Here is a 21280-nt window from a genome sequence, read left to right as displayed (position 1 = left end):
TAATTCTTTTTTAGAGAGAATTTAAAATGCTCCATAAGAAAGTAGCAAAGCTCTTGGCACCTTATTTTGTGACAACAAGTTATCTGTTGTGTTTCATTGAGAAATCTAACGTGTAAGAAACAGGCATGTTTTGTCTCTTTGTCAGCAATCTGTGTCATTTCCTTTGTCTCCTAGAAGAATGCTTTATTCTTAGGACTAATTGCTCAGGTAGGCACCCTGTGCCATGCAAATGCTCTCAGATCCACTGCTGTCATTGTTGCTCAAATCTCAAGATTACAGAGGACAAAATGACTCAACAGAGCAGCAAGGCCTCACATATCACCCATCTGTACACCCCTGTTTATCTCAGCACAGTTAGAATGATCTATGTGTTTATTGCTATTGAATCCCATTTGATCATTGAGCACAAGCATAATTAAAAGCTGCTGTCAGGAAGATGAATAAATTATTGACACAAGCCATAGCGAAGGACTTTCTGGTAAAGCCATTTAACAAGTGGCCTTAGGATCACGGTAGGTCCATAGAGTGGCAGAGAGTATTTCCTATTTACATTAAAACAACTGCAACATTCTTTAAGAAAAATCTAAAACAAGTGCAGTGTCTAAGAAAAATACTTTGAGATTTTTAAATAAACAAAGAGTCCATTTGATGTCATTATCATTAGCTTTGATGAAGCATCAGTTACAACCCTCATGTCAAAGACAGTGGCCTAGAAGACACCTGCCTTGAAGACGTTCTTGGATGAAGTCCTAATGTCAATGGACAGAAGAGACTTTATTCTATGTATTTAACAAGATATGTAAACTATACTACATTGTAAAATATATGCCCTACCCTGGTATTAGAAAGGCAAACTTTTTCATTTTAGATTTGCTTACTTTTACTTTATGTGTGGGGGTATTTTGCGTGCACGTATGTCGTTGTCCACATGTGTGCATGCAGCGTTGGTGAAGTCCAGAGAAGGGCTTGATCCTTTGGATCTGGAGTTGCATGCAGTTGTTAGCCGCAGTGTGGGCTCTGGGAACTAAACCCCTGTCTTCTGAGAGAGGCACAAGTGCTGTCAACTGCTAAATCATCTCTCCAACCCTGAAAGATGAAACTCTTCAGTGCATAACTGAGCTGGTGCTTAAAAGGGGGTATTAAGAAAAGTAAAAAGCAAAGACAGATATAACTTGGGTTTGTCCAGGACCTGGGATGCATCATGGTCCACTCAGATTAATGATCAATCAGCATCCAAATGATTAGTTAGCATCACGCCACTCATGCTAGTCCACTATTGCTATGAGTTCATTTTTTGAGACCTGAATTATGTGAACAATAACACTGTTTAATGGTTTGGGGCATACAGCAAAAACTTACTTATCTTTTAAAATTAGTCTTGATGGTCTGGGTATTCAGGCACATTTCATCCTAATGAGGACACAGGTAAAGTGAAGCACTCATTTTGACTAAACTATCCAGACATTACCAAGAATAAGAACCCTGCACAATAGTGAGGTCTGTATTCACCAGTGGCTGTAGATGAGTTCTATAGAATCTATGTCTAAATGATGTCATCTTTTCTTTTACTTTGATTAGATAAGATGGTATGCAAAGTTTATTAGTCCTCCAGTCCATAGTTAGAAAGGAACATACAAGGCTTCAAATATTATCAGCTTTTATGATATTCATTTTGTTTGCTTTTGATTTTTGTTTTTTTTTTCAACTGTGTCTCCTATAGCCAAGGAGTCCTCTAATTCACCAAGCCCCCAAAGATGATCTCTAAATTTTGATGTTCTTTAACCTCTACAGATTAGAGACAGACAGACAGACAGACAGACAGACAGACAGAGACACGGTGAGAAAGAGACACAGAGAGACTATAGGTTGGAATAGTTTTCAGAATGAAAACTAAAAATGTGTCCTATATAAATGTATAAGTTTATAAGTTGGAGGGCAGTTTCCAGTTTCTCTATAGATGCAATCTATCTGTTTCAAGAAACAGTCAGAGTCCCAGAAAGACTTCCTTGGGCTAACTAATATTTCATATGCCCACCTTGAAAGAAAAATGTTGGATATCGTTTAGACAGGCCAGCTTCCCTTGGATAGAGTTTAGACAGACAGCCACACAAACATGAAGTGCATCAGTGGACTCCCTTGTTTTGACACAAGCCTCTTAGGATGCTCTGTTGAAACTGGACACTGTGCCTTTCATTTTCCAAGGGCATGGCACCTCATCTGGAACGGCAGGTCAGGGTTACAGTAAGCTTACTTGAGCCTCATCCCAACTTAATCCGCTCAGTTGTATGAGCTCGAGTAGATATTGGAGTCTGATTTTATGTTTGTAAATAACTGATGTTTAACAAAATACGTATTTTATCTAATCCTCTTGTAAGGATCAAATCCATTAATATGTGTAAATCTTTACAGTTGAGTTGAAGTTGAGTAAACGAAGACTTGGGTATAAACTTAATGAGGCACTTTCTATTCCCAGATAAATTCACCTGTGAGGATCTGGAGAGATGGCACAGTGGTTAGGAGCATTGGCTGCTTTTCCAGAGGACCTGGGTCCAGTTTCCAGCACCCACATGGCAGCTAATAACCACCTGTGATTCTAGTTTCAGGAGATCTGATGCCATCTTCTGCCCTCTACAGGCATTGCGTGCATACGGTACACAGATATGCATATAGGCAAAATAAAAATGAATAAATCATTTTAAGTGTATACTCTAACATCCATTTAAAAAATAAAGAAACTCGTAGATGAAGGAAGATCTGTAAAGACACAAGTTATCTTATGAGTCAAGCTTTTCGGCTGGCCTTGAAAGCTGTCTGAAGTTTGAACACAGAGACCAGAGCACTTGAAGAGGTCACAGCATGAGCAGAGATTTAGAGTTGGCAATATTCAGGTCTTGTTCCTTTTCTTTTCTTTTCTTTTTTCTTTTTCTTTTTCTTTTTCGTTTTGTTTTGTTTTGTTTTTTGAGACGGGGTTTCTCTGTGTAACCTTGGCTGTCCTGGAAGTCTCTTTGTAGACCAGGCTGGCCTTGAACTCACAGAGTTCCACCTGCCTCTGCCTCCCGAGTGCTGAGATTAAAGGCGTGCAACATCACTGCCCGGCCCCTCACGTCTCATTCCTAAGGGAATAAAGGCACCTAAAGCAAATAGCATGTGTGTGCACGCGCGCACACACGCGCGCGCGCACACACACACACACACACACACGTGGAGAGAGAGAGAGAGAGAGAGAGAGAGAGAGAGAGAGAGAGAGAGAGAGAGAGAGAGAGAGAGAGAGAGAGAGAGAACACTCTAGAATGAGGTAGGTTTTGTACTTTATTCACAGTCAGGCTCAGAGATTATATTTGAGACAGAATGGTCCCTAATGCTCCATGAATGACATCTTTTAATTAGATTAATCCAGCAACATTGCCAAGGTAAGCCTGAAGAGTAGAGGCTGCCATCATTAAGTTGATTGAATTGATTCATGTCTGCAGTGCCTTGAATCTGACCTCTGGTGGCCTGTGATCCTGTTGGGGACTGAGAGGGCCCCACTCAATTTTAAAATGTACTAGCCTTCAAGAGTGGGGAGAATTTGAATGTTAGAAATTATTGCACAAGGTGCTGTTTTGTTTCTCGACCAGTGCCTTCCCCACTACATCATCTCGAGTGCTTGTTCTTGTTGTGTTCCAAAGCTGCTTAGCGTCTCCTTACTCCCTGTAAACCACTCTCCCCTTCACCCCTCCGCATCCAGATTTTGTCATTCTTCCCTTTCCATCTGGAACTGAGAATGCACTCAGCGGGTACTCTCTGATTGCTAATTGGAACGTCCACTGTTGAAACATGTAAGGTGATGTGGTAATTATGTCCCTGTATGCTTTTAATTCTTTGCCTCTTGTCCATATCTGAAACTGAGAATATCTGGTCAGAGCCTTGATCTGAGCAGTTAGTGAAGTGGTGTTCAGCTGAGGGTGGGCTCAAACTCTGAGTCATCTCTGTTCAGTTCTGAATGGGAGTCTTCGCGAGCAACGGCACCTCTAATTAGTGCACAGTTGCTAAAAAAAATTCTTTGGAAGTAGTGCTTCTCAGGGTGGGCTCCTGAGACCATAGCCTCAGTGGAATTTGGGCGGTTGGGTGAAAAGCAAAACCTTAGACCCTTAATCCAGAGTTGTAAATCAGAAACTCTAGAGCTGAGGCTTAGTGAGCTTTGGCAAATCCCTCCAGGTGTGAGCCAATGTCTGAGAACCACAGTAGTCTGGGAGAAACATCCTCATGGAGTTGGGAAGCCAAAGGCAGGACGTAGAAAAACAGAGTTTGGAGAAGCATGGGTGCCCAGGAGAAAGGTCAATACCTCTGTCTTCGAGATGGTGCAGTGTCCAAAGGGTCCACTTCAGGAAGAAGATCTAGGAAAGCCTGTGTCTTGTGTTTTGACAAGTTCCAAGGCTCAAGTCCAGAAAGTTCTGTCTATCATGTCTTCATCCACACAGACATTTACAGGAAGTTGCTTAGTAAATGTAGAAAGAGACCCCTTGTCTCACGGAGTGTCTCACTTTCTCTGGAGACAACTATATGCTAAGCATGTACTTTCAAGAAGTTCGTATTTCAGCCAGTGGCCTATATTGCGCATGTCCCATCAGAAAGAGCTTTGTCGTGGAGAAATCTTTGGAAAGACCCTCAAGCTTAGACTACTGGGTGACACATTAAATGTTCCCAAGGCTTTAATATCACACTGATCTATATAGATGGTGGGAACCTAGAGATGGAAGGTCCATCTGGTACCAAGCGTTACATCCTCTACTTACCTAGTCACACGTCAGCTGGGAATGAGTTAGGCTTGGCCAGATGGCTGCTATCAGAGTCAGAACTCGTGTCTCTTCTTTCAATTCTAAACCCCATTCCCCACCCCTGTTTGGCATTGCATGTTCACCTAAAGCCTTCTCTGATGTGGGCATGCCTCCTCAGAATGGCAACCTAAATTTAAGAATGTGACTCAGTCATTTTCTTTTGTAGTTTTAAATAGAAGCACTGTTTCCCTGCTGCCATCTGCGGATGTAGACAAGGAAACTCTGATGCTTTACCAGAGACAGAAGAGGCACTTCTATCTCAGATGCCTCCTGCAATGAGTGTTAACCACTGGGAGAAAGTCCCTGGGGGGGGGAGAAACAAATCCTGATAGGCCAGCCTTTTGGATGTTGAGTTATGGATTCTCTTTTTTTTTTCTTAAAGATGAATGAATGCCATGGGTTGTTCCCATTTGGGGAATGTAACAATGGGACATTGGCACCTCCACTCTGTGGTTTCCGATTGTGTGAGAGCATGAACTGTAGCACTCAGAAGATTATCTCTGAAGGGATTCTGATCAATAGTTCTGTTGGCACTTGAAAAGCCATGAGGGGTGTTGTTCCTGGCACTCCCATGACACACCCAGCAAGAAGTTGCTGAAGGGGGTCATAAAATGTATCCCTGGACGTGCTCTGATTCCACTTGCTCAGGTCAGTTTTCATCTAAAAATTTCCCACCTCTTGCCCGTCATCCCAACCTTACCTATAGCTCAGGGTACCTTCTTGTTGTAACCAGCCAGAGGAATGGCCACTAAACACAGCAGCACAACCTCTATTGTGTTGTTTTAATGCAAAGTGTGGAACTCGGCAGAGTGGGAAGGAAGTGAAGGTAACGATCGAGTTACTTCCGAACTTTTAAAATCATCAGTGACAAGGTCATTGTCTGTCTTCTGTATTATTTTCTGTAAATGAGGGTGGAGTGCTCAGCTATGGTTTTCAACATGACACCCTTTAAAGTTCTTTCATTGTTGCACTTAAACATTGGACAATATGCAAAGGACCAGAACTTAAGTCATGGCCATCCAATCAAGGAGCAATGAGGAAGAGTTACCACGGCCTGATTGCTTACACTTTTTTGAATATATCACCCTGCTTATGTTGAACAAAAATAATCTCAGTGACACTAAACTGTCATCTGTCTACCACAGTCCAGAAAAATCTTCCAAGGGACCTCCCAACAGAACCCACAAGCTTATGGAATTAATAGGGTCTAGAGAACTCAGGAGATCCCTCAGATGCCTCCAATGTCTCCGTCAATGACTGTTGGAAAGGCAGTATTGAGCTTATTGCTTGGCCTTAGTCAGGTAATTATGGATTTTACTTGATGAACATAGACCCAAGGCTTTCCTTTGGTTCTCCTGACAGTGTGCACAAAAAAAATAGGTGAATAGATACTTTGAATGTAGAAGCCAAGTTCCTGTTAGCAATGCTTGTCTATAAATCTCTCTCTCATACTCAACTTATTTGTTTTTTTGTGTGCGTGCGCGCACACACGTGCGCGGGTGCGCACGCACGCACACACACACACACACACACACACACACACACCACTTAATTTTCAATAGTGCATACTGCCAATGGCTCCCTTAGCACAGAGAAACATCCTGTCCCCTTGCGGTCCTTGGGGTCTGCAGTAGATCATATCCTTTCAACCTTGATACATATCTTAGGAATATACTGTACTGTTGCTATTTATAATACTGTACCATAGTGTAAGAATTGTAGACCTGTCCCTTGTTAACTACAGGTCCTCGTTTTCACTTAAGTGCATGCTTGTGTGTATGTGTGTGTGTGTGTGTGTGTGTGTGTGTGTGTGTGTGTGTGTGTGTGTAGACAAGCAATGGACAGGAGTAGGCTGTTTTGTGGAAGCTTCTGTGCCTGCCTCCTTTCAGCACTAGACTAACCAGACTCCATTCTGTTTTCCTCTCACTTTCCTGCCTTAGTGAGAACTCGGCAGTGGTCATTTCCTTTGTAAAAGAACCAAGTTCTGTTGCTTTTCTTCAGTCTGCTTACTTTGTAAATGCAAGAATAGGTTACTCTTCCTTTGTGTGTGGAGGGTTAACACGTATTAGTGGTTTGGGACATGACAGAGGGCATGTTTGGTTTGCCATCCCAATGAAGAATGGAGAAAGCTGGGTGCATGTCACGTGATGGGAGACCCCCATAACTGATCTGGCGTGCCTCTGAGCGGGCCCTGCGTTCCCAGGCTGCACTGACTCCTGCCTGTTGAACAGCCCAGCATTGCCCTCATTGGAGTGCAACTATACTAACTGGTATCTCATGCACTGATTTCTAAGGTGGCATCGCTACTCAGCAATCTTTCCTGATGCACCTCTCCAGCTCCCTCTCTCTTGGAGGGGGGGGGAGAGGAGAGGTCCATGTTGCTTCTCATTCGAAGAAGGATTTGGGGTCTCTCCGTACTCCCTTCCTTTTCCTCACCTCACTGTCTTTCTGTTCCTGGCCTTCCATTTGCTTACAGGCAGCAGTCTACTGGAATTTCTTTTATAGTCTTGAGATGTCTGTAAGGCTTTGCTGCTTCCCACCCTGGCCCAGACTTTGGGAGTGCTCACATACTGATTCTATGATCAGTCTGCTGTGGGAAATCTCATGGAAGCCATGTACCAGTTTGTATAGTAGTGCTCTTTGGAACTGCCAACTCTTGAGCAAAGTAGAGTGTGCTGGGGTTGCACATTGGCTGCTTGGCACACACATGAAGCCCATTAACCTGCATGCCAACTACAACTACAAACAAAATTAACCCTTAGAGTACTGCCCCACTACATTAACTTATGGTCTTGAATTTTATTGTTGAACAGTGTTTCCTTCCCCTGTCCAGAGTACCACACAAGAAGTCCATGCTTAGCTAGCCAGAACAGCAACCAGGACCCTCTCCTCCGAGGCTTTCTTGAGATCCTCCTGGGTCCTTTATGAATCTGCTAATGGCTTTTATAAGATCCAGATGTGGCTGCTGGAAAATAGGCTGGAGGGCATGGGGTCTGATGTTTTAACCTCATTATGAGTCCTTTTAATTGAAGAAATCAGTTCTTTAAGGGTTAATATGAAATCAAAGACTTTGGTAGTCCTTCCTGCTTGTCCTTCCTCCAAGGCGTCTGCATGATCCTCTTTAGAATCTTAGATGATAAAAAACGATATATAAAATTACCACTACCATCCCCAAGCAAATAAAAGAACAAAACACTGAATGGTTGAATGGAGAGTCCTTTGGCGATGCTTGCTTGATGGTCACAAGGGGGTAGAAAGACCAAATGTTGTATTCAGCAAACACTCATTTTGTCCTCTACCCCACACACTCCTGTCTCTCAGCATTTTGGAAAGCCGCGATGATGTTGTCTGTGTCTTTTATTTACCTCTTGCTTTTTCTTCTTCCTGTCTAATAGCCCAATAGAATCCTGCCAGAATTTCTACAAAGATTTCACATTACAGATCGACATGGCTTTCAACGTGTTCTTCCTCCTCTACTTTGGCTTGCGGGTAAGTCTGGCAGCTTCTCCCAGTAGAACCACAGTGGGGCATGAGAACCTAAAACTCAAGGGTAGCCCTGCACTCATGACCAGTCTCGCGTGCCCGGCGAAGCCCTCGGTCTCCATGGTGGATAGCAGGCCTGCATTCTGGCTTGGGGGTCTGTGGGGGACAGCAGGCCTGCATTCTGGTTTGGGAGGGTCTGTGGGAAAGCTCTCTGCTTAGCTGAGAACTTTCCGTATCACGTGTTTATTTGGGTTCAAGGCAGGGGTTTGAAACAATGATACTTTCACTGACCCAGTGTTCCTTCATGCTCTATGGATTCATTTTTTTCCCTATTACAAAGTAAGATTTAAAGGATCATCTGAGCTCACAAATTTACATTTCGCAGTGCTAAGATTGTAGTTATCAGGGTCAACCAGGAGTGAAGACTGGTGGGACTTGAGGGTCTGTACTAGATTGTCCTTATGGAGAGTTTGGTATAAAATTCGAGTGGCGAGTTTGGGTGTGAATGCATGTACATATGCTTTATTCACAGTGAGATTTACATCAGAAAGGCCAAGGAAGGTGAGTCTACTAAAGCCTTCTCCATGGGGCTGTTGGGAAGCACAGAAAATTATATTGCCTGATCATTCTGTATGGTGAATGTGGCATATAGTCACTTCCTAAAAAGGCTGTGGATTCCCCCAAAACAAGCTAGTGATTGAGGTACAGGAAAATATAAGAATATGAGAAGAGAAAAATGTCACCCTCCGCCAGACACTACAGAAACCCAACATTTATGACGAAAGGACATAACAGTAAATGCTGACACCGTGCTTCTCATTTTGTTTTCCTGTCTTATTTCTCTCTCTCCCCTCCCCGCCCTCCCATCCCTCCCCCCAGTTTATTGCAGCCAATGATAAGCTGTGGTTCTGGCTGGAAGTGAATTCTGTGGTAGATTTCTTCACAGTCCCTCCCGTGTTTGTGTCTGTGTACTTAAACAGAAGCTGGCTTGGTAAGTTGGTCTCTTTTGCCTTTTCACTGGCCCGTAAGGCAGGCTGGACTGAGAACAGAGGGTTTAGGAAGGATCTTTGTCCTGGACTGTCCCTACACAAAGTCCTGTGAGTGGCTGTGGACGGGCTGCTGAGTCAGTGCTTTGGCCAACACAGTTTTGTCATTGTTGAAGTCCTGTCACTGTCACAACTGGGACTTCTGCAGCCCATGGTCCTGTCACTTGTCATTCAGGAACTGAGAGTTAGGGCTGGTTAAAGAAGCCCACGGGAATGGGGCCAGCCTTCACCATGACAGGTCCTGACGCCCCTGAAGACCTGCCTGCCACAGTTAGGTTCTGTCTCCTGGTTGGGGCCTATTTATAGCTACAATTTCTGGGATGACACAGGACTAGATGAAACATCTCAAGTCACTCTGGTATCTCAGGCTGCTCAGCCCCCTCCCTCTCTGCGCAGGGGAGAACGTTCCTTGGTGCTAGGCCCAGCAGGCCACTATTCCAGATCAAGACTAGGACAGTAAAACAATTAGTAAGAAAATTAGCTAGTGCAGAGAATGCTTAGATTGACAGCTCCGAGTTCTTCTTTGATGCCCTGTCTAAGTTTTAATTAATTAACATGCAAATATTTCCGCTCCCATTATGTTGGCTGAGGGACAGGCTGAAATAGATTTGGAGGACTTACTAGGAGTTTCCGCTCTGCTCTTTTAGAGTTTTTTGTTTGTTTGTTTGGTTTTATGTTTTGTTTTGCTTTTTGATGGTCATGAGGGACGAGTTCGTATTTTTCACAAAATAATGTATGCCGATTGTAACCAGTGAAAACTTTCAAACATTAACAAAGAAACTAGCAGGCATCTCTTCTTCTTTTATCCATCATGACCCCCACCCCCGCCCTGAGATGCCTGGTGTTAAGAAGCTACACACCTTTCTGCAAACTCATCCCATAGCACATGTAAATAAATGGATGTGCACCTATAGTTTATATTACAAGGGTGGCAGTGTTCTAGAAGAAATTGTTTTAAGTAACAATATTCCACTGCAATTTAGCTCTTACAGGAGCACAAAGTGGACATCCCTTCCTTCGGCTCTGAAATAAAGTAAATTTTGTAGCTATTTCAGTAAGATTCCGTTATCTGCTTGTTTTATAGAGGACCTAGCCATAGGAACTAGTGGGTCGCCTGGATGCTTTCTTTGCTACTCTGAAGGATATTTTCACACACATTGTCACCAATGTATTTGTGAAATTCCATTTCTATAGATATTTCCATGTTACCAGAAGAGGAATTGCCAAGTAAAAGAGCATGAATAATTTATTTTGTAGACATTGTTAGATAATGTTCTAAAATTGTGTGAAGATGTACTTGCATCGTGCAAAGCCCTGGGTTTGAAAACATCTGTCATATATTTGGAATGGAATCATTTCTACTATGTAACACAGAGTGTGTAAAGTGCACCTGTGTGTGTGCATACCCTTTGTTAGACCCCACACACCCTCTGGCTTTTCACATTCTCTTACTGCTGAGTGGAAAAGTTTTCCTCTGGGCTCTGTGATGTGCTTGCTGAGAGTGTTGAGATCATGAGAGCCATAAGCAAATCTGAGCTGTATCCTGAGTGTGCCCGTGAGCTGGGCTTCTGGTCTCCTCACCTGGATGTATCCTGAGTGTGCCTGTGAGCTGGGCTTCTGGTCTCCTCACCTGAGCTGTATCCTGAGTGTGCCCGTGAGCTGGGCTTCTGGTCTCCTCACCTGAGCTGTATCCTGAGTGTGCCCATGAGCTGGGCTTCTGGTCTCCTCACCTGAGCTGTATCCTGAGTGTGCCCGTGAACTGGGCTTCTGGGTCTCCTCACCTGAGCTGTATCCTGAGTGTGCCTGTGAGCTGGGCTTCTGGTCTCCTCACCTGAGCTGTATCCTGAGTGTGCCCGTGAGCTGGGCTTCTGGTCTCCTCACCTGAGCTGTATCCTGAGTGTGCCCGTGAGCTGGGCTTCTGGTCTCCTCACCTGAGCTGTATCCTGAGTGTGCCCGTGAGCTGGGCTTCTGGTCTCCTCACCTGAGCTGTATCCTGAGTGTGCCCATGAGCTGGGCTTCTGGTCTCCTCACCTGAGCTGTATCCTGTGTGTGCCCGTGAGCTGGGCTTCTGGTCTCCTCACCTGAGCTGCCGACTGGCTTTGTGACCTGGGTTTCTAGTTTCTTCACTCAGCCTGTGGAGGACGTAGACAGAAAGTCCTGCCTTACTGCTCTGAGAAGGGTAGGAACCTGGGTACCTACTAAATCAGTAAATGGCGCACTCTCAGGGGAAGCATCACTATTGAAACTGAGAGCACAGAACAGTGGCATATCGCACTGTGAAATTAATAACAACAACAGCTCCATCAATGAAAGGGAGGCTTTCTGTCTTGCAGGAGAAAACATTTAATAAGATGCTTTCGTTTCCTACTGAGTGACTGTGCGTCATTTCCAGAACCTTCCTTCCTATTATGAAGGAGGCCTTCAGCCTAGAGCCAGGAGGTTCCTCTGACTGATTTGATATGTAGTTTATCACTCTGAAAAACAACCATTGAACTTGTGAAATGAGTGAACATCCTCAGGAAACAGTCCTACAAAGAAGGAAAAAGACCGTTATGTGTGACCATTTCGGGCAGCTTTGCCCTCAGCCTGGAAAGTGGAGGAATACTGCCTTCACTGACTGGGATTTGAGATGAGATACAAGTTAGACGTCTATCTCAATGCTATACACTCTTGATGGTGGAAACAGGTGCTATTGCAGCCACCATGGTGACATAAAAACTAGAGTCTAGGACAGCCAAGGATACACAGAGAAACTCTGTCTTGAAAAACCAAAACCAAACCAAACCAAACCAAACCAACCAAACAAAAAAAACCCCACAAACAAAAAACCCAAAAAAACAAAACTAGAGTGAACGCCAGGGCCCTGGCCTGCGCCTTTTACAGTGCACAACCCATTCCCATATTGCTGCTCTGAGTGTCAGTACCGATTGTGTAGTATATAATAAAACACATACATCAGTGGCGTGTGTTAACTTAAGACACTCAACAATACCATGTCAACCTAACAATGGTGGCTACTCAAAGGCTTCATCGGAAGCCTCTCACCTACGTCAGCTCCATCTTCAGACTAAACCTTTGTGGGAGGGACTGTTAGTCACTCCATGTTTACAGGTCAGGCACCTGAAGCTCAGAGAAGTTGACTCTCCTGTCTGAGTTCACCCAGCCTGAAGGGACAATTTACCCGAGTCTGACATGATGTCTACACTCTTTTTCTGATCTTGGGCTCCTGTCCTTAACCTTGGAAGCTTGGGAGTTTTGAGGACCGAGTTGGGGAAGGCTGCGCCTACTCTACTGCTGGATGTTGGCACCCCTTCATCTCTACTTACTCATCATGCGATGCTGATGGCTTCATTTGAGGCAGGAATGGTGGGGGTGGGGGACCACGGTGGTGAGAGATCTTATTTAAGAGCACGCATTCCCATATCTGTTCTTTCCCACTCCTCCTTTCCCACCTCCGGTTTCTAGAAATGCCACAAGGACCAGAGCAGAGCCAGCATGGCATCTCCAAGTTCCAGAGCACGTCAGCAGCTTGTGGGTCCTGCAGAGGACCAAGGGCTTCCATGTGAACTCATTCAGCAGGGAGAAAAAGATCAGCACACAGCTCTCCGTTCTGTGCCAGCTCAACTGGCCTCTTCCCACCCAAGGGGTCCCTTTGTGCACGATCACCGTCTCTGGCCCCACTCCTGCTTTCTCAGTATTATGCCCTGTAAAAGGTTGATAATAATGGCAGCCTCCTCACAGGGCTACAACAGGGCTTCAGTGTGGTAGCCACATACTAAGAATGTAGCACAGACTTTGCCAGCAGGGCAGCAGCTATCCCAGCCTCACTCTCTAACCTGCCCTCCATATTCTAAAGCAGGAAAGGAATCAGAGAGAGCAGGATGGAGCCCCACAAAAGGCAGCAGGAAGGGAAGGCACCTATGTCTGCAGATGGCAAGGCACTGCTAATTTTAATTCCTGTCCCCACATATGGGCTCGTTCATTGTTTCCTTTACAAAATCCTTACCCTGCCCGTGAATATAAATGTACCCTGAAATGAGAGGTGGATCTTATTTTGAGACATGGACAGCGTGTTCTGAAGAGAACCCATCGTCTGTTCTTTTAGGAACTCTGCCCACAGGAGAGGTCGGCCGTGCCACCTTTGTGTGTGTTGATGTTTGTGTGGCTGGCCATTTCCTGTGGTTAGAGGAACAGAATAGAGCTTACTCACTGCCCAGTTGTCTGATGTGCCTTTTGTCATCTTAGTGCCTTGCCCAAGCGAGACAAGTGCTTCCCCGCTGACTCACAGTCGCAGCCCTGCCTAACCCATTTTTACTGAGCATCTATTTTGTGCTTAGCACTAGGTTATGAGTATCACAGGCCACTTAGTTAGCTGTGCCGCGGTTTCAAACAGACTTTCCCCTATTCTCTGCCTGACAGAGTGGGGACCATGACTGGGGCGGCCACTGACTTGAATCCTAAGTGGAAAACTGTAACCCTGTCTTATCCACTCCGGGTCCAACCTTTAACCAGAAAACAGAACACTCTAGTATGAAATAGAAAAACGAGTTAGTGGTCAGTTATAAGATTTTTTTAAAAATTGGGGATATCTACTTACAAATATAGGCCCAAGTGTTCTTTTTTGTGTGTGACAAGGTGATTAAAAAACAAGATTTGTGTGTGTGTGTGTGTGTGTGTGTGTGTGTGTGTGTGTGTGTGTGTGTGTGTAAGTACTTGAAAACAAGAGAAATAGGATGAAATGTAGTTCCCATTCGAGACTAAGGTTCAATCTTATTTTGGAAACAAGATAAACAGACATGGAGTGGCAGTGGGTAATATTACCTACTGTGCAGTTAAGTCCAGAATTGCCAGGTACAGCAGAAAGCCTGTGGGAGTTCAAAGGAGCAAGACCTGCAGACATGGTGCATACGCCTTTGTGTGCATGTGTATGTGCACGTGTGTGTGTGTGTGTGTGTGTATGTGTGTATGTGTGTGTGCATGTGTGTGTATGTGCATGCAGTTTGGGGATACAGAGTATTCTGTGGAACACTAGGCCTCAGCCGAGGCTGGATGTGCAAGGCACAGGTGGGCAGGGCAGAGGAAGCTAAGTCACCGAGGGGCGAGAACTCCAATGCACAGAGTAGCACGTGCTCATGAGAGTAGCATGTGCATACATCCAACATACATGTGTTCCCCTTACATATAAACATGTGTTCGCACACACGTGCATACACACACACACACATACACACATATACCCTCTGTCTGTCTGTCTCTGTCTTTGTCTGTCTCTCTGTCTGTCTGTCTCTCTCACATAAACACCACCCTCTGTCTGTCTGTCTGTCTGTCTTTGTCTGTCTGTTTCTCTCTCTCTCTCACTCTCTGTGTGTGTTTGTATGTACATATGTCTCTCTCTGTCTCTGTCTCTCTCTCTGTTACACACACACACACACACACACACACACACACAGAGACACTCACACATACACACATAGATATTTCAGAACCTGGTGGCTTTTCTGAGGCTCTGTAGCACTCCAGAGAAAGGAAGAGCCACATCTTTGCTTTTTCTAGTCTCTACAACCCTCCTAGTCCTCGGCTTGTAGTTTCTTCCTTTACCAGATTCAGCAAGGTTGAGTCCAGGAAGCAACTAAAGCAGAGGCTGTGAGTGGAGGGGCGCTGCTTACCCGCTTATTCCTCCTTGCTTGTTCAGTCTGCTTTCTTATACAGCTCAAGGGTAACACTACCCACAGGATGTGCCTTCCCTCATCAATCATTAATCCAAAAAAAAAAAAAAAAAAAAAAAGATAGGCCAGTGTTAAGGAGGCATTTTTTCCTCAACTGAGAGTTTCTCTTCCTAAATGACTCTAGCTTTTGTCAAGTTGACAAATATAAAAATAATTAAAAAATAAATAAAAATTTCAACCAGTAGAGGTGTCATTGTACATTTGAAACTGGGTAAAATTAAAACTCAGTTATTCAACAATGTTACCAACATTTCAAGTACTCAGTAGTCCCTTTGACTGGTGGTTACTATACTATAAGATAGATATAAGATAGATATAAGATAGATATAATCACTGTTTAGAAGGAACCACCACCCCCCAATGCCCAAATTGAATCAAGAACATTTAAAGCCTTGGCATCCCATACATACCATACATACATGTGTATGTAAACATACTTAAATATATATATTTACACACACACACACACACTCACACACACACACACTCACACACACACACATACACACACATACACATACACACACACACACACAACACACACACACCACACACACACATACCACACACACCATACACACCACACACCATACACACACACACACATACACACACACACACACACACACACACACACACACACACACACACACACACACACATATGAAGTGAGGAAGCATTGGGCCTGATTCACAACCTCAGCTTCAGGCTTCCTGCTCTGTGGTAAAATGACCCTTTAGGTGCAGAAAGGAAAAAAGAACAGGTCTCTGGTTCCCCCTACAGGATGGCTCTGGAATTTCGGCATTGTCAGGAACTAGTGGGCTAAGGAATGAGAACTCTTTTCCTTAAACTGAGATCTGCCAACTGTGACCCTAAGGCTCCTGCTCTCCCTCCATCTAGAGGTCGCCGCATTAGAGCATTAGAAGGACAGTCCCCAGAACCCCAAGATCACCTGCGCCACCTACCAAAGTGCCCAGACTTCCAGCTTTATTATCTTCAGTTTCTAAACCCAAGCTTTCTAAGTAACCCTCTCCCTTTAGCTTGTAGCTACATTTAGATTTAAAATTGGATGTCAATCCTAGAGACTCACATCTGTAATCCCAACAGTAGGACGCCTAGTGGGTTGGCACTCACTGTCAATTGCAGCACTTGGGAGACAGATTTTGAGGCCAGCCTAGCCTACATAATGAATTCCAGAGCAGCCAGAGCTACATAATGAGAGCCCATTTCAAAAAATAAAGCAAAACAAACAAAAACATGAAACAAAGCAACAAGAAAACAATAATAAGTACGGAAAAGGAGCAATTGTGCCTTCCTTTCTTGATATCAAGTGTGTCTGTCTTTAGGTAAGAAGGAGAAAGAGAGGCAGAAATGTACACTTCTAAGGAAAAGGTCTTTCTACAGTCAACATAAAGCTGGGTGTGTTTATATTGTGCACATGTAGATGTGTGTTTGCAATTGTGTATATGTGTTATTGGCTCAAACTCTCTGCCAAACAAGCCTGAAAAACATGTCATTTTTAGATCCATTTGAGAAATCCAGTACTTGATTATGTTAGGTTGCTTGCTCGCAGAGTCACAAAGTTAAATGACCAAGCTGGCACCTCCAATTTCAAGGTTCCTATGAGTGATGCCTGATGCCTCTCAAGTGAGAAACACACCCAGCTGTTCTAGTTACACACAAAAGGAGTATCGTCCAACCAAACTCACTGAGGGATGAAGCCTTCCCCTTGTCTGGCGCTTTGACAGAACCAAAGGGACCTTCTGACAGGGTGTCCTACATGGTCCCAACTGAGAGGAAAAAGAAAGGAAGAAAAGCTAAAAAGTAACTGTTTTGTTTTGTTTGTTTGCTTATTTTGGTTTTTTTTTTTAAAGGCAGGTTTCTCTGTGTTATCTTGCCTGTCCTGGACTCACTTTGTAGACTAGGCTGGCCTCGAACTCACAGAGATCTGTTTACCTCTGCCTCCCAAGCGCTAGAATTAAAGGCATGTGTCACCATGCCCAACCTTACTTCTGGGACTAAGCTGGGTTTTCCCTGTTCCTTCTGTTCACCTTGTAGAGTAAGAGGGCTCGTTTGAAATACATGTCCAAATTAATAGAAAATAGGTAATGTCATTTCATCTGGGTTGCTAGGGCTTCATTTTAGAGAGGTGTGTGCTACTGTGTTCTGAATACTAGTGTTCCCCAAATACATGTGTGGATGCTTAGCCCTGGTCCAGCAGTGTTAGAAGGGTGGTGTCTAAAAGGTGATTAGGTCATGAGCATGTGGCCACCCAGAGTGGTATCAGCACCCTTTTAAGGCAAGCTTTTACCAGGTGCTGTGTGCTTCGGTATCTTGACCTTAGGACAATTCAGCCTCCAGAACTGTGAGCGATGCATCTATTTGTTATAACTTATCCAGCCAGAGATACTCGTTATAGGTCCCTAAAGGGACCGAGACATGGGGCCACACACTTTGTTTGAATCTTTTTAAAAATAAAATTCAGCGATACTGTGAACCTTAGGAATAGCATTGAGACTAAAGTGTGACTAATGTCACTAAAGTGTGACGAGATAAATAAGGCCATTGATGAGCTCTGTCCCCGTGGTTAGATTTTGAATGAAAGCATCCCCAGTGAAGCAGACTGGTGAAAGTTTGGATGAAATTCAGAAATCTGACTGCTGTTCTGGTAGCTGCTGTCCTCACTAAATTTGCTTCTGGAGAAATTACACCTCTCGAATAGATTTCCAGTTGTGCCTTCTTGATATTGCTTTGTCAGGGATGTGCTTTAAATAAGATGCCTTCCGTAGGGAGCGGGGATTCTAAATCCTCATTGACTTGTACGGCTGTTACATGCCAAATTGGAAATAATTTCCTAAAATGAATGTCTTCAAGGAATGAGTTCAGTAGGAGGTTTTCACGGACGCCAGCATTTTTTCAGGTGGCTCTGCTTTAGCGGGGGTGTTACTAGAACAGTCTCCTTGGGCAACCTCAATCTCTGGAACTGGACATATTTACCTTTGCAGCGTCTAAAAAAAAAAAAGCAATAAGAAAAGCCTCAGTTCTTTTCTGAGCTCTAAGACTGATGGTTTGGCCTAGATAGTGGGTTGGGAACTGAGAACTGAATGCTAGTTAGGAGCTTGGGGGCACAATTCTGTTGGTTTTCTGTGTGCACGTGACCTAACCATAGGAAAATGTGCATCTTGTGAGATGCTAATGAGGTATCCAAATGTACTTATAATGACCAGGGTATAGCCATGCAAAGGGAAGCTGGGCATGCCAGCGCAGGGCAGGTTGCAGGGCTCTAAAGGCCAGTGTTTTCCTGCTAGGGGCTTAGCACTAAAGACATCGCCTGCCAGCCTGCAGAGCTGGAGACTCAGAAACGAAGGCTATCAATTCAAACCCAGACCTTCAACCCTGGCTTTCCTAAGATAGAGATTGAAGGATGCTTTAGCAAACTGCCCAGGTGTTTCTTATGCAGGGTCAAGGGACCTTGGAAGGACTTTAAAGTGTCCTGCAGAATATAGACACTTCCTACTGCTCAGGCCAGACTGTGCCTCAATTGGAGTCTATGCCAATTTAAGCCACCAGAAATGGTTTCAAGTTCCGTAAAGAAGTCCAGTATGAGCCAGCATTGACAAATACCTCACTTGGTGGTTCTTTAATAAGAGACACATACATCTCACACACACACACACACACACACACACACACACACACACACACATCCCTTCTAAAGTCTCCTGTCATGCCCTCTAGAGACAAGTAAGGAAAGTATAAAGCATGGATGACTATTGTCTCAAACCTCAGTGGCTATCAGAACCACCCAGAGGTCTGGTTCAAACGCAGGTTTGGGGCCGAGTTCTTGAGTGTAGGATCCAGTGTGTCTGAGGAGGTGTGTAAGGGCTGAGGCTTTCTCCCAGGGATGATGGTTTTGGAGCTGTACTTTGAGGTCTGTGGGTCCATGCTACCATGAAGTCAAACCTGAATTTTAGCAGGGCCTGCTATGCCAACCATCTCATACTCTGCAAGTTGGTATTTTAGGCTACCAAATGTCGGGTTTCACTGAAACCCCTTATTTCAAGATACTTCGGGTATTAAAGCAGAAGCATTCACCCCTTGATATACACCTAGGATGTTATATCCCACGTTACAGCGTGAACTTGACAAGAGGGGCCCTTTAGAAAATCCATCGACCTCCCTTTGAAGGTCCCCCAAGTCCTGGGTTTCAGTGAGAGGGGAGCCCCGGCTTGTGCTCCTCTCTATGATCTCTAGGGCAAGCCTGGTGGATGCTCTTCCTCCCAACCTCCTGGGGCAGGGTTAGGACCAGCTCACGGCATGTTGGAGACTGTGGAGAGGAGACTGAGGATTCACTTCTCTTCCATTCTTTGGGGTCTGACCTGTCTTCTTTGTCAAGGATACAGGCCCCTAAGGCTGCCAGTCTAGGGTGCTGAGGCCTGATCCTCCTCCTTCCTATGATAACTAATTTTTGACCAGCTTTCTTCTTTCCTGTCCATCTTCCCTGGAGACGCCTGGACATTAGAGCTGCATGGCAGATGATACGTGTCTCCTTTTTCCTAAGATGTATTTGTTATTAATTGAATTAAATATTGAGACTAGCGACTCTTTGATTATTTATCACAGTCACAGAGCTCAATTTCTCTTTCTCAGGTCAAATAGTAGTGTATCAGCCTGTCTCACACAGGATAAAATTAACTTGTTATTTCCTGGAACACAGAAAAGAAATATTCCCCTGGCCAGACCAGAGGTATAGCAGACAATTATACTCCCCTCCCCCATTCCCTCTCCTCCTCTTCCCCTCCCATCCCCCATTCCCTCTCCTCCTCTTCTTCCTTCCCCTCCTCCTCCTCTTCCTCCTCTTTTTATGCTGGGCACTGAACCTAGGGTCCTGCTTCTGCTTGTCCCGCTCTTAAGATAGATCCATATTCGCCCTTTTTATTTTTTTTTATTTTGAGACAGGGTCTCACTAAGTTGTCCAGGCTGACTGAGAACTCACTAAGCCTGGATAGTCTTTGAGCTTGTGAGCCTGCTGCTTCTGCTCCTACAGTAGTAGCTGGGATGGCAGCCGTGACCAGGCTCAGCTGAGCCCTTCTTGTCAAAATCCCAGTCTCTGTCTTACACGGTCCACCCTTCCACCCTCTCTCTTCATCATTTGCCTTTCTGTCTTGGATGCCAACTAGCTGGCAAGGCATTACCAGCCACTAAGCTCTAGCTCTGCTTACCCACATACTTTATCCTCGTGGCTTCTATATGTCACCATCTGCAGGGCGTTTACCCTTATTCTTTGTGTTAAACTCACTGGGTTAGGTTGACTGGCTAGCAATTCTCAGAGACTCCCGTGACTCAGTCTCCATGGTATTAGGATTTACTGTGCCTGGCTTTTTTTTTTTAATGTGGGTGCTGGGAATTGAACTCAGGTCTCCATGCTTGTTTGGGAAGCACTTTATACAGTGAGTGATCTTCCCAGCCCTCAACTGTTTACTTTTGGAAATGTGGTTTTTATTGGAACACAGCCTCACTCATTCATTTACATATTGTATCCAGTAATATGGAGACCTAGGGTCACAAAACATAAAATACCATTTACTGCCTTGCTCTTTACAGAAAGCCTATTGAAAGCAGATGCATTCTGTGTTCTTTTGTGTTCCTCTAGGCGCCTGGCGCAGTGTTTTGCTCATAATAGCTACAAATCAGTTTTGATAAATGCAGCATGAACCTTCCCCTGAGATCACGGGAACTGTAATAGGCCACTGTTATTATACTGTTGCGTGTTACGCAGCGGGTATCAGAATAAGATCTTCATGTGTTTGTCTTGTTTAGTGCTCCTGCTACAAGCTCTAAAGTAGGAGAGCCGGAATCGGCTAGCTGTCTCACTCGCTAAGACAGTGACACAGCAAGAATGTGAACTGAGGTCTTCATCATCCCATACCTTAAACTTTGAATTATCACTTGAAATATACCCATTAGTCCCAGCCCTGGTAAATGACAAGAAGCAGAGATCTTGAAAAAATCCATTTCAATCGGATAAGACAAAGGAACTGAACAAGCAACACGACAGCAGCAGGAGACCCCCAAAGGAAGGGCTCAACCCTTGTTTTCTGGGGCTGTTTCACTTAAGTCATGTTAGTGTGAACCCTTGTTTTAAAATTCTGCATAGCCATACCACTAACATAAGCATCATCTTCAGGCGTTCAGTCACTGAACAGAC

The 21280-nt window shown here is 44.5% G+C and overlaps 1 protein-coding gene across 13 annotated transcripts in view; it reads left to right on the top strand.

Annotated features, from left to right (window-relative positions):
• Kcnma1 (potassium calcium-activated channel subfamily M alpha 1) overlaps window positions 1-21280 on the top strand; it is a 699737-nt gene that overhangs the window by 402771 nt on the left and 275686 nt on the right. For all 13 annotated transcript variants that reach the window (XM_051142911.1, XM_051142912.1, XM_051142922.1 and 10 more), the window contains exons 4-5: window positions 8213-8306; window positions 9180-9291. In XM_051142911.1, the coding sequence (XP_050998868.1) occupies window positions 8213-8306; window positions 9180-9291 (206 nt within the window). The remainder of the gene's footprint in view (window positions 1-8212; window positions 8307-9179; window positions 9292-21280) is intronic.

Source organism: Acomys russatus, chromosome 3 (assembly GCF_903995435.1).
Source record: "Acomys russatus chromosome 3, mAcoRus1.1, whole genome shotgun sequence".
NCBI classification, from domain to species: domain Eukaryota; kingdom Metazoa; phylum Chordata; class Mammalia; order Rodentia; family Muridae; genus Acomys; species Acomys russatus.
Note: the sequence above shows the minus strand (reverse complement) of the source record. Positions and strands in the feature narration are given on the sequence as shown.